Source organism: Bombus affinis, chromosome 3, assembly GCF_024516045.1.
Source record: "Bombus affinis isolate iyBomAffi1 chromosome 3, iyBomAffi1.2, whole genome shotgun sequence".
Classification (NCBI taxonomy): Eukaryota; Metazoa; Arthropoda; class Insecta; order Hymenoptera; family Apidae; genus Bombus; species Bombus affinis.
This window is the reverse complement of record NC_066346.1, coordinates 5,561,685-5,576,488: the sequence shown is the minus strand read 5'-3', so window position 1 is coordinate 5,576,488 and position 14,804 is coordinate 5,561,685. Positions and strand designations below refer to the sequence as shown.

The 14,804-nt window shown below is 36.7% G+C and overlaps 1 protein-coding gene across 9 annotated transcripts in view; it reads left to right on the top strand.

Moving 5' to 3' along the window:
* The first annotated feature begins 1,763 nt into the window (after positions 1-1,763).
* The window catches only part of LOC126914002 (diacylglycerol kinase theta), a 42,918-nt gene continuing 29,877 nt past the window's right edge, over positions 1,764-14,804 (top strand). For 5 of the 9 annotated variants that reach the window (XM_050717381.1, XM_050717386.1, XM_050717380.1 and 2 more), the window contains exons 1-2: positions 1,764-3,040; positions 13,792-13,871. In XM_050717381.1, the coding sequence (XP_050573338.1) occupies positions 2,905-3,040; positions 13,792-13,871 (216 nt within the window). In that variant the 5' untranslated portion in view covers positions 1,764-2,904. The remainder of the gene's footprint in view (positions 3,041-13,791; positions 13,872-14,804) is intronic. The other 4 variants (XM_050717385.1, XM_050717384.1, XM_050717383.1 and 1 more) reach the window with 1 other exon arrangement.

The following is a 14,804-nucleotide window of genomic DNA, read 5'->3' as shown; positions in this document are numbered from 1 at the left end:
AAAGATTTTTAACAAATAGATCGAATGGATTTTTATGCATTTATGATTGTGACTTTCTTATACTACGTTTAAAATGATTTCCGGATCTTTAACGTTACTAGTTTAAATTGTCTACTATATCGTAAAAATATTCATTTACTCGACGTAGACTAAAATTCTGAGTCCAAGAACGAAAAATATTCTACGTCTCGAAATGAATGGAAATGATAGGATAAGATTCAGTTGAATGAAGCTCCGTTTCTGAGAAGAGGCATTTTGAAGGTTACTTGAGAACACGTGTTTCCTTCATACTTATCGCAACAGATTTCACTACAGATGTTCTGTGTGAGTAAGTCTTTCATACCGTGTATCAGAATTTATCAATTTTTTTTTTTTTTTTTTTTTTTTTTGTATCAACTATATACAAGTTTCTATTGAATAAACGATACGACAGTATTGGATGTTGTTTGAATAAGGAATAAAATATTATTCATTATTCCAAGAGTAATATAAATTTTTATTCGTTCGTTATTTGTTTATTTGTCTGTTATCGTTTATTAAAATTCAACCCCTTTATTCGTTACTAGAAAAAAAAGTAATTTTTTTCTTTTACATTATCGTTCGATCATTTATATTTTATATCAATATTTAAAATACTTATTATTTTCATTTTGAACCAATCTCTTCTCACGAACCAATTTTGTACTGTCACTTTATTGGTGAAATCGTAAAAGAACCATTTTTATTTTTTCTTTCTTTTCCTGAAAAATTTCAGATAGCGAATATACGTGATTCACGATCTCAAAAACAAGTTATTCTACCATTTGAACTTATTTTGGATCGCGGAATTATGCCTTTTCGGACTGTACGAATTTCAACTATACATGTGCGTATCTACGTCCTATTAAATCAATATGGGGACAAAATCTGTGAAACATGGAAGGAGGTATATACATTTACTTTTACCAATCATATTGATTTCTTGTATTTTACTAATTTTCCCAATAGACTTTTACACGAATCGATAATGCTTAATCAGAAAATTTCTGGTGCTAGTAAACACAAGGTTAAAAAACAAATGATTATTTTATAAAAACAAGTTATAATTTCTCAGTCAGAGTAATTTTAGTAGCATTATTCTCATTTTCAAAATCATATTATCATTCTCCATGTTAGAGAATTAAATATTATAACAAAATGAATTCAACACCTTCTTCATGATCGAGAACGAACATGTAACTTGAAAGTTACGCATCCTCTATTTATACTTCAAAAATTATCTTATACCCTAGTTATTTGTCCTTCCATCGTAATTCTATTATCTACCTTATCACCAAATAATTCGCTTACGACTCACATCGATCATTAATTCGTAATTCTTCCATCGGAATGGAAAATTCTAATTCGATACCGATCGCTCGGTTCACGCGCAAAGAAAATTCCCGTTGGTGTTGAAAAATAATCAAACCGCTTAATTAAAAGGCAATATCAATGGAAAGAGGAAACGAACGAAATTCCTAAAAGAATTATCATCCATCACTGCAGAGTCTCAGTCCTGCTAGCCACCCCCCTAAGGCTTCTTGCAAACATTTCCAGAAACGCCGAGGGACGCGTTCGACGAAGCAGCAACGAAAACGGAGCAACAAAACGGAAGAAGAGGAGTTTCGTCCCTCGAGCGATTCGTACGATGGAATGGCCGGTGTACGCATGAAACGTAAACGCGTTGCGCGAAAGGAACGCTGCGGAGCCGCGTCGGCGCGCGAGCAGAGCAGCGTCGACGGCTGGTCGTCGCTTTGACGTCGTCGAGGCGAGTCGAGGCGGCCTGGAAAACCCGTGTGCTGCTGCCCGCGTATAAACGACGTCGTTTCGCTGCACCGGCCCGATCGAAGCGTTCCTCGGTTCTCGGCTTTTGTTCGCGTGCACCGTGAGTCGATATCTCGGCCAGTGGTGTGTACGAAAACGGAAACTGAGGAAGCGTAAGCTGCTCCTCCAGGCTCCGTGTGTCGGGAAGGTACAGTGGGGTGGAGCGGCGCCATCCCGACGTCGCTCACGGATCCGATAACGCCGGACCACGGTTACCTAGTGCCCTAGTCTTCTCAATAGATCGCGCGGATATCATTGAAAATCCCTCAAAATGTGACTTGAACTTTCGAGTGAACGTTCGATGCTCGTAAGACTATTATGAAACCGGTTAGGACGTTAAGGATTGTATCGTCGTTTGTTAGAAAAGATCGTGTTACTTGACCGAATAATTCGTATTCAGTGTGGCGAGATACATACGTTATAATATAAGAAACCCGAAAAGAGGACGGTGTTGTTATTGGGAAGAGGATCGTTGGTAAGAAGAAGAGTATAAAAAGAAAAAAAAAGAGAGTGAATTAGGTGAAACGACTCGAAGGGTACCCCGATAAAACGGGGCTCCCTTACGGAGAGCCCCAGCTGGCCTGTGCATGATTCCGTCACTGGACGGCGGTGGTGACGGGTCCGTGGCTTGGATGCGCGAACGCGACACCCGCATCGTCGTCGTACCGCAAGTGAAGCTCCCGGCGGAGGCGGAGGCGGCAGTAGCAGCGGCCGATGACGGTGATGGTCAGCCGCGAAACAGTGACTGCTGACTTGTGCACGATTAAACGCAATCTCGGTGTCGCGTACGGTGCCGTGCCGGTCGGTCGGTCGGTCTTGGGGGCGCAGCTTCGGGAATAATGCGTGTTAGGCACGTTACGCGACGACGAGGACGAAGGTACGACGCGAGGGACCCGAGCAGCCAGCCGCGGGTGCAGCTGCAGCAACGCAATTATGTACGCGTACGGTTTCGAGATCACGTAGTGGCTGCCGTGTAATTATGTTGTCATCGACGCGCGGCGCACCCTGTGTAGCTTCACGGTGAAAATCTGGCGTGAGCGGTGCCGCGGTGGAACGGGGAACATGGCGTCGGTCTCGGCTGAGACTCCAGCCAGCCATGGGCACAGCTTTAGCAAGAAAACGTTTCACAAGCCGACGTACTGCCATAGCTGCACCGACATGCTGTGGGGCCTCATACAGCAGGGGTACATCTGCGAAGGTAAGGTAACACCCATCCTATTCGCTACCCTCGTCCTTGTTTATCGCTCCTTTGTCTTCAAAGTCTCATATATACAATAATTCGTAGGCGAATCATGTATTCATATAACGATTAGACAGGAAACAGTGGATATCATCTTGGTCGATTTCGAATGGCAGACGAAGTTCAAGTTACCGAATGGAAACGTTTGAGTGGGCTGTACGTATCTTCAGTCAATCCGAATTGGTTGACTTTGGTTTAGATTCGTACATCGATCTTCGATTTTTCAAAATCGAGTGTCTTACGAGTATCTTATATTTATGGATCGAGTTTTCTGGTGTAGTTTCTAGGGTAGAGGTCAAACGGAAAGTAGCGATTCGCGGAGAAGTTCGAAGGAGAAATGGCTCGGTGCGGAAATACGTTTGAAAATGAAGAGGTCTCGATTATGTTGATTGGAGTTTCCGAGCAGTGTCAGAACCGTGGGGCAAATTTTTCACGGAGAAACCGCAAGGCAGAGAACCGATCGATATGAGCACGTTCGGTAACGAAATCGAATACGCGACGCGTTGCCGCCGGAATACTCTCGTCCCGCCTTTTCACGGGCTCCGAAACCTTGGTCGGCGTGCGAAGTTGAAGCTGGCTGACCTCCAAGAATGATGAATGGCAAGTGCCCATTCACCGTGTGTACAAAGAGTGGCACGTTTATACAGAGAACTGTGTTCTCTGCTAATTCTTTTCGTTTTTCGATCGAATTTCCAATCGAACTTTCCGCTTGAACTTTCCGTTGCTTGATCCAAGCAGCGTTGGGATGTCAATTTTCCAACTTTCCATCCGATTCTAACCAAACCCAAAAGAATTCTATAGATTAATTCACAGTTAAAGAAAGCAGATCTTTACTTTAGTTAATTCTGACGATATAGGTCACGTCTTTCAACGCAACGTTGTTTCCACGTTATAAATTTTCAAAATTTCGCTATATAACGCTTCTCATTGCGTGTATTCTCCTTCGTCCAAAGATAACGTTCAGTAACTCTACTTGCACCGAAATTTAATCGTAACATCGAATTTCGAAAGAATCGTTAACTCCGAAACAGTCTCGGAAAATGTTCAACCCGTGGCCTAGTTTCCGTCTGACATTCAGCTCGGCTGTTCGATACTATCGAGCATCTAGATCCGAAGGAATCACGCAACGGATCCCAGCCAACCCCTACGAATTGTCCCAAATTCTCCATGGTCCTTCCGCCCCCACCCCTCTCTGGGCATCCACCTCTGCAAGAATTCTCCATAAGAATCCATAATTGCTTCCTCGTGTACGGGGATTCTCGCTGGCGCAACCCACCATCTTTGGAGCCCGATAACGAGGCGCCACATTTCCCACCCCGTCGCGATTTGCGCACACTCCCGTTCGAGTGTTTACCCCTTGCAGCACGGAGTCGCGACAAGCGAACAGGAAGAAGCGTAGAATCTTCACAACCTAGATCCGCCGTTCTTCGATCCTTTGTTGCCATTGTCAATCTCATTTCACATATTTTCCTCCTTTCCTTCTTTTTTTCTCCCTCTCTCAAATGTCGTCAAAAGGGTGGTGCGTTTGGGGCGGTTGGTGAGAATTGCAATGGTTTCGAGTCGGTCGAGGGAAATCGAGCTGAAACGGAGGCGAGGGCGCGCGCATCGAGCCTTTTCATAAGCATTGATCGTGGGGGGTGGTGTGGGATAGCTGATAGACTCTGGAGAGAGAAGGAGATAGACGAGAGGGTTAGCTGAGGGGTGTGGGGGCGTGCACGAGAGAAAGAGCTCGTTCAGGCCCGTGAAGGGTAAGCATCCGCGGACACTTTGCAATTTCGTGTCGTTTAACCGTCGAACGATCGGCTCGATTCCTGCCTGCGAATCCTGCCACCAGAATTAACCATGCAATCTCCAGCGTTTTTGGCTTTTCGCGAACTGCAGCTACAGTTTGGTTAATTCGCTTGGAATCGGGTTGAATTTTACGATTCACGACGTGCAATGAGAAATGCATAGGTATAGTTTTTAGAGTGTTTGATCAAACACGAGGATCAGACTAATCGAGATTGAGTGTACTTGTAGCCATTGTGAATTACGAGGGCAATATTTTACTTTCTGTCTTTTTATTCTTTTTTTTTTTTTTTTTTTTTTTGCTGTTGAAAGCATAGGTTGGTTAATTATGTTTGCAGAACTTTATGGCAGTTTCGAGGTTGTACGTAAATATTTCTTATATTTGTTGCTAAAAATTAAATGGAATTGAAGCAGAGGTCTGTAAACTTTTAAACTTTACGGTTACATCGTGTTAGTCTGCGATATTATTAGAGAATGTCGTATGGCGAATAATGTTCAAATTGCAATTTTATTCATTTATTTTGTTAAGAATAACACGAACTGATATAGATTATAAGAATCTACTGTGTATAATAAAACCTGTAGTACATAGGTCAATATGCACGGTACTTTTTTAGAACAATTTATCAAATATCTCAGAAGTAGATATATCAACAATTTATATCTTGTATTGACATCTAACGTTATCTTTATTAAACATCGTTAAATATTTTTCACCGGATGCTTCTTGGACATTCTCTTGAACTTTAATCGCTATGAGATCCATACGATATTACGCGAAATCCACGAAATATATCCGCAACATTTTGAAAGAAGCTTTCACAGTAATTTATTTAAAATTGAAATCTGAATAATTGAAATCTCCGACGTAAGTTATGAACCAAATATTTTAGAAAGATACTTCCACGATAATTTACAATAGACATACACAGTATAATTTTATATTATGAAAATAAATTTTGCACGAAATCTATTCGCGTTAGTATGCACGCATATAGGTATCATGCACATATAACAAAACATTGATCAGCAATAAGCGTATTGAGTGCAAGTATCCTCGACTCTCCTAAACCCTCACACTCCACGGTTATCATTTATCTCAAGGAATTTATTCAACTCGAGGTGTTTTATCATATCAACAAGCATCCAACAACATTAAGCAAATCATGGTACAGAGTACAGCAACGTGGTGGTCGATTTTACCGCGGCAATTACGGGCGGGCAGAGACGGAATTCAAGATGGGATCGAGATCAATCAGAAATGTCGCTTTTAAGGCGGACACGGCATTCTGCTGTGCGTTTAGGGAATCGTCGATCCAGAATATATACATATATATGTATCTAGAACACGCAAGAATATCGACACGTTTCTGTTCGATACGTTGCACACCAACGCCATCGAGCTTTCTGATTCCTAGAATACACATGGACATCAAACGTAGCTGTTCCGCGATAAATCCAGCCGTTCACCGCGTTCATCAGCATTACGAATTCGTTATTTTCTCGAATTCGTGCACTTTTCATCGTCATAGTAAGATCATCGACGAAAGACTCGGAGATCGCATTTGTATTAACGCATTAACGATCGGTGACGTGTTACTAGTTATTTCCAGAAATATACAGCGAGTAACAAAGTTCGATTGTATAGTGGTGTATCTTTGGGTCGATTAGAAAAGAATTGGATTGATTCCATTTTTCTTTTTTTTTTTTTTTTTGTCTGGAACGTCGTTCATCGTAGGTATTTTAAAATTGCATTTGATTGGAACAAAAGTTTGTAAGGTTTTTTTAAATGAGATTCAAAGACAACGTTTGGATGCATAGATATTTTCGTAGATAAATTTATTCGACTGCGCGCGTGTCACGTGTGGCGTCTGACGTAGCAGATTATTTTCAATTAGCGTTACGATTTGGCCATCGACTGTAAGCTCGATCGAACGTTGATCAAAATTTCTATCTCTCAATCGGGTCATACCATTTCAGGCCGATAATTTCACCCACAGCATCATATTTGTAAATGTTACAAAAGATCTTTCTCACTGTTTGTATGGCGTTTTTCTTCTTTGTGTTAAACAAAGTAGCAAATAACGAAGATGCCTGTTCTTTGTCCATCTTTACTTCTAAAGTAAATATACTTAAATTTCACTAATCCGTACAGAAACTGCAGGGAGAGACGCGTTGAAATATCAGTTTTCTCGTAATGTCGTATTAACGGCGACGAAACGTTCTTTAACCGTAACTCTGAAAATATTAGAAAGATATCAACCTTTTGATCGTCATCAGGTGTCTAATACTTATGGTCGATAGCATATGCGGAACAAGTATATGTTGATTCTAAAGGGAGGAGAATTTCTTGTATTTATTTCAGTGCTGCAACGTTTAATATTCGAAATTAGAATTTTAGAACTCTTGTCGTTGCGTACTATAAGACACGAGTAAAATTATCGGTCACGAATGCGCTATGAGGATGATCAAAGGTTGCACGAATATTCGGAATACTTTGGACCCGATATCTTAATTTTAGCTTTCGTGGGATTTTCAGACGCGATCGATCGACGATTCCACGGATCCCGATAGATCTCGAGGTCGTTGTTTAGAAACGTACTGCGATCTGGCTTTCTTCGTCTGGGTAAAAAAACATCGGAGATTAATCGATCATATAGAATTTAGTATTAATTGCGTGTGATTTAGTACTAATCGAATCAGGAGTTATATCGAACAATTTTGCGAATTGGAAGGTAGATGAAGAAAGTACATAATAACATTGCGAACCGAATTCTTCGGAATTTACATTCGAATTTATCATTATTTATGATATATTCTTAGGACTCTATCGAGTCTTCCTGTAGAATAATTTGTTAACTGATGATATCAGTTAATTAACAAGTAACTCCATATTTCACAAGTTTACGTCGAATAGGATAATCAAGCGGCGTGTAATTTGAAAAAGCTAGTCGTAGAATTTTAGTTCTTTTATTATAATTATATATTACATTATTATTTTATTTTATTATATTATAAACGTTTTACTAAATTAGATTTTAATATCACAGAGGTTGCCTTTGTGCAGGAGCATTTATTAGCACTGGTAACCTGTAACTTACACTTTTTAAATTTTTTAAAATAATTTCAAATAGGTAGCTGAATTGTGCAAGAAAATTTTAGAAATAAACAATCTCATGGAAGTCAACTGTTTACTATTGACGATATTCGGTACTAGTCGAATGCTGATGAATACGATTTCAATTAATGCTAATAAATTAATTAAATACAATATGCAACATTAATGGAGCACCAATTACGTATTCGATTAAATAAATAATTTAGAAAAAGTAGAGTTGATCGGTTTGCCTTCTGACAGGCTCAGTTCAGTACATTCTCTAATATAGCATTAAGTATATTCTGATACCATGAATTATGTACATATTTCAATTTGTAAGGAAACTAAATACTTAAAACTAAATATTATTCTTCGTTAGACCACTGATTTTTATGCATTTATGGGAAATTTAAAGTTGCAAAAATACACAATGTGCACATAAGACGCAAAAATATTGGAAGCTAAGTACTTGGAATATTCAATAGATGATTTAATAAGTGAATTGAATCTTTATACAAATTTCATTCCTTTGGTAAAGTTAATGAAAATATGAAATTCCGTAAAAATGAAAAAATCTAATTATAACGAGTACTTTAGATGCACATTTTGCACCTTTGAGTTTCCCATAAATGCACACACGTCCGCAGTCTAATAATTAGATGGCGTAGAGTTTAACTTATAGATTTTTCTTTAAATAGACAGAATTAAAATGGCGCTGAACACAGGCAGGCGTGCCGATATGAATTTCGTTATTTTGAACGCAACATTTCGAGAAAATCTATTTTTCATCCGTTTGATTCAGAAACAGTTTATAAGACGAAATATCGTGGGTTTCGAGAATTTCGAGCAATGTCGTTCAACTTATTAATAGTCGTTCACCTCGCGGCGGTAAAAGAGAAATTTATGAAGAAAACTCATGAAGAAAAACGGTAGAATAACAGAGAACGTGTCTTCAAGGCTGGCTCTATTTTTAGCAAACCGGAAATATAGCGTACGCCACCGAGTCTTGTATACGTTACACCTCGTTATGTCGTTCTACCTGTTCCCTACGATTGCTAGAAAATGAAATTACACCGTGTTACCAACGTCTGCTTAAAATGCCGATGACATTTAATAATATTCAACGAGCTTTTGTGCTTCTGAGTTTTTGAAGCAAAGTTGATGCAATAATGTTCTTTACATTAAGATGGTCACTTAAAAATAACTCGAATTCACGTCACGGTTAAGCTTCGCAATTTTCCAGGAAAAGCTGGTTTTTTCATAAAACGCGTATATCGATAGGACGTGTGTAATAAATTTAGTGATTATGCGAAATTGAACGATGCACGAACTTGGTGTGCCGGGTAATTACGTGGGATTTTACGCTGATGAAGGTACGCTAACCCTTTTTACAGAAGACTTTAGAAAAATCAGGTCTATATTATGTTATAACGTAGCTTCTTGTAACAATAAATATCACACAGAAGAAACATGATAAGCACGTTTTCCTTCACTTCTTCATCTTAATGTCGTTTTATAACTAAAAACGAACGATTTAATACGACATAGATGAACATTGAAAGACGTCCTGGAATTAATTAAAGCGATAAAGAAAACAATATTTTTGATATTCTAGTATTACAGCAAGTAGTATCTTTGAGATTATGAAGATGGAAGGAACAACGTGTACTCAGCATTGAGATCAAATTGAAAAGACAATTTTAATAACGCGAGATTAGTTGAAAACGTACGTTCTGAGTTTTAAAACTATAGTTTTAAAAACCAGTGGTAAATTAACTTAATACGTTGTTCATCTATAATCTTCACGTAGAAGCATGACTTTGGTCCAATAATTTTCGGAACAGTTTAATTATTATTCGACGATAAATATGCCTTGAATCATCTTGTTCAAGTTTTAAACGAAAAAGAACCTATGCCTAATATTTTAGGAAAGATTTTAACATAGAATTGAAAAACACATCTATGTCGAAAGTGATCGAAAGAACGTACGCAGGTATAAAAGATTATTTATATAAAAATTGATTATCGTATATTGTATTGCATCACAATGCGTAACAATATTAATAGACAGGACATATTTATTTCCCAGTGATTATTTTACAATAGGTGGAATAAGAAGCGAGAAAATGTGTCTAATCTTGTCTGTTATACTGTGCGTATTTTCGCTTTCTGTATTTTGACCAAGCGTTGGATTATGAAAAATGTACGCGTTTGGACACACTTGCTGAATGCATTCGGGGGCTCGTTATTGTCGGCAGAAGACAACAAACAGATCGTAAACCTCACAATTGAGTGAGAACGTTACGAAACTCGATGCAGAAAATTGCAATACGAATTGATATTAGACACGTTGCAGCTGAACAGTATTTGTCTGTTGGGATTCGAATAGGTCATGAATTGGACATTAAAAACTTGGGGAATGAGTAAAAAAATTAATTTTAGTTAATATTATGGAATTTAGAATTTTTCCAGTAGTATGATTAATGATAAGACATTCTTTAATTCAGTCGATTATCTTCTAATTATCTCGTACAATTTGGAGTAAGAGATAAAATGGAGTAAGATAAATTTTTTAGTAATCAATATCAACCTTGCCGACAAATAAGAGTCTTGATCGGTGCTATTAACAAAATGTTAATATTAATTGCTGCTGTTAATGTTGTTTTGTGTTCGAGGGCTGCTCCAAAGATGTGATATAAATTAAGAAAGAATTAAATTATTTTCATAATCGGGACATTGCTAAGTGCTTTGATATTATTTATAATGAAATCAGTAAACGTTTTCACAGCAATAATACAAACAACTAACGTTTCCAAAATTCGGAACTTATTGTATCTTATTGCTCTAAATTTTATTTTCGTCAGTGCTAAATCTTCATATTCTAATGATGTTCTTAAAAAATGTTTATAAGGAAAGACTCGAGTTGTTAGATAAACTTACATTTTCGTCCTTTCTTTCGATTATTCCGTTTCTTATTTTCTAGAATAATATCTTCCACTTTATCAAATTTAAATTCACTAAGTTAATAAAATAAAAACATCATATGGACCAATGCAATTAATAAGTATATCTATATGCGATTATTAATCAGGTCTTTTTATCTACATAAATCTTTCTAATCATTTTGTAATGCATACGTTCTTACACGTTAAGTTTAGCTACCCTTAGCGTATAACGCGAAACGTTCTCCAACGTTCTATATGATTCTTCGGCAATTTACAAATTTGAACGATAATGGAATTATATTATTCCGCTAAAGCAACGTGTCCTTATTATAAAATTACATTTCCCGATCAGCTTCATATAATACTACGTTTAATGGAATATCGATGCGGTTCGATACATGTTGTAAAAGGTTTTGCAACTCGTATCTGCTATTAATATTAGTGGAAACCAAAGGGTTCGTAAATAACATGTTAAGAGTCAATAAATCGATATTCATGTCAGAAATAACAGTAAAGTAAAAGCAACGGTAAATTTAATAATGTCACGGTTCTTACTGATGAAATTTTGAATTATGAAGTATCTGTTGACGTAAGTTCGATACAAATCACTGAATAAATGTATTTCCGTATGGCAAAACTAATAAAAGAAACGAAAAACAGAAAAATAAGAAAAATAAGAGGACGGAAGAAGAGGGAATTAAATTATCATTACCGTTATGTTAATTAAGAAATTTATTGTTGGCTAATATTCACCAGTTTCGGCATCTTATCATTTCCCATATCCAATATTTTAATTTCTTCCATATTTTTTTATTTTGCGTTTTATTTTTAAAATATAATCGATGTAACTTTCTATAATATTCTCTTCTGCAGATATTTTATCTTCAAGATTTACATGTTTTATAAAACATCACCGAAACTAGTTGAGATCTTATTAATTAATTCGCTATCGCTCGTGTCTGGTGCCTCATTAATTTTGTTCGCCGACGTTCCATTGCTCAATATATTTGCGCGTTTATTCCGCGTTGGGTTTTAAAGTATCGTAGAATTTTACACTCTGATTCAAGGGTTCAAAATGAGCGAAATTGATTTCTTCACGATGCAATTGAATTAATAAACGCCATATACGTCCCCTTTAATGATTTCCTTCATTCAATCTATTTATTACAATATTTCGTTTATGGTCTCGTGGGGCAACGAATATTCACGTTTCGTAATTTGTTTACAATTCGTGCAATAAAATATGGTTTCTATTTTGAAAACGATTACTGTAAACATTTCCTCTAAACATGTAACAAGCTTCTATTACACGCAATAACAAAATATTGATGATACCGCGTCTTTTATCGCGTACATTATATTTATAACTGTAGCAACGAGCAGTTTTGATTGAAATCTAAACGCATTATACTATTTCTGAGAATGAGGTGATCTCATTAATTTACTTACTCGGGTATCCAATATTTACTATTATCAATGTTTCCGTTGTAATATTTGAAAATTTGTCTCCACGAAATTATATAATGGATATCAACCTCGTGTGGGCGATGGCGATGAGCCAGACTTAGGTTTCACCAATAGGTCAAACTCATCTGGTCCGAATTTTGCCACTCGTTATTTTATACTCTAATTTTAAATGACGATCAAACTTGATAATATCATTTTCATAATTTTAGATACAATTATAAACGATTTTTATGCCATTCGTAATATTATGAAATTCTAATCGACAATTTGAAACGTTGACTTCTAGATTTTTGAACTTGCTTTCTTTGCAGATATAGTATACATGATATTATGTGCCCGTAATGCAAAAAGCATTGCCATTATTGATTTTAGATAATTAGTGTTTCAATCAAGAAGAAATTACAGGTGATTCTTTGTAGTTTTACATAACAGCTAGAAATATCCTATTTCCAACGGTACGTAATAAAACTATATTTGAAACAATGGGCATACATCGAAGCAGGAATTGAACGGTATTTGCTCAAAATGTATCAAGGCATTGGCAATCGCCCAATGATTTAAATTCTAGTAAACTATAATTATTTGTTTTACATTAGCTATTGTAAATTGATGACGTTTATTTTGTCTAACTAACGTGCGTATTTTAAGCTTTCGAAATATCACCAAAATGTCACAATTTCTTTTTAGAATCTTGTTCTTTCTTCTCGTTCTTGTTTTTTTTTTTTTTTTTTTAATCTGCTTTTGGTATGGCAATGTCTTCTGGCAAATTCACAAATAATTTCCGTTAACTTCAAAAGTGAAGTAAATTCGTCTCTGACAGATAAACAATCTTTCTCCCATCATCTATAAAGTTTGATCTAACGTTCTTGGTTTATAATATGATTCAATAAAAATTGAAAGAGAGCTTGTCCCAAAATTTAAATCGTAGAAACTTCGACACGCGATTGAGAAGCATTAGATCATCCTCTAAATAGTTCGTTCTTTTTTCGTATATTACGCGAGGAATCAGAAATTATCCGTCGTTAAATAATCAGTGACATTTGTTCTAATTAACTTTTCCATTGCCCTTTTGCAAAAATTCCCGCCATGAAAATGTTCGCCCTTTTCGCCGCAGCTATCGATAAAATCTGGTTATCCGTAAAACGAAATTACGCAACATTTGGAAAAGAATTTCTCCAATTCTGCAACGATGCAACCGATCTTTACTTTTCAAATTCTCCAACGATGACATCAATTTTTATTTTAAAAACGTAGTACGTTTTCACAAGCATTTACCATTTAGTCTATTCTCCTCAGTTCTGTACATGTAAGAGAGAAAGAAGGAAAGATGGTACCGCGGTTTGTTTCCAGCCTGCCTCAGATTATATTAAATTACACGGTGAAATCTCCATTTCTCCCGTTTCTTGTTACAGTTTGCAACTTCGTGGTGCACGACCGCTGTCTCAAGGCCGTCGTCTCCCCCTGCTCCACTATCGCGGCAGGTCTCATTAAGGTAAGAATACCCTCGGTTTCTGTTTTTGCCCCTTTTGTGTGACCGGAGATGAGTGAATTCTTCCCCCGCGACCTATATTTACGCACTGCTGAGAATACTCGGTTGCATAGTATCATGGTTGCGTCGAAAGTTCCGTTCGCAGCGAGGTGAACTTTGTGAACACCGAGTTCTGCGTTAACAGTTGCGCCAACATGTTTAAAGATCACAGGGAGGAGAACTTGTCAGGTACATTTTTGTCGATTTTTTTTTTTATTTTATAACTACAAGGCAATAGATACTTCGATATTTCCTCTCTATATATTTATTTGTAATAGTGTTATTAATACTAAATTAATTGTCTTTTTCATACGTTACGACACTTATTCCGGTTGATAGAAACATCAATTTTGTTCATTTAATACGCACATCTTTTACGTGATAAGTGAAAATAAACGAAATATTGGCGAAACTTAATATCGTAATAAATTACATCTAATCAATTTGATGTATTTCAATGATGCTGTTATAAAGTAATATATATACAGGGAATGATCTCTGGAACACCGCGGTGTTCGAACACTAACTCGAGAGTCACTGTAGTTGGAAAGGGAAGAAACTTGTTAGGTTCAAGGATGTAAGTCTTGTAAAATTAATAGCACATAGATTTGAAAAAATTTGGTAAAAAGGCAAAGATATAAGCATCAAGATATCATTTCTTATTATAAACATTAACGCTATTAAAAATTAGGAACATTTATTTACGTTAGCCCCAAAACCAAATGGAAACTACAGGGGAAGGACACGCGTCAAATTTTCCTATCTTTCACAAATTCAGAATCTTGTTAATCAATCTCACGATTGTCTTTTTATTTAAAAATATTACTTATCCTAATAATTATACGTTAGTTTTTAATTATACACTAATAATTATACATAGTTTTGGTTTCTATAAGA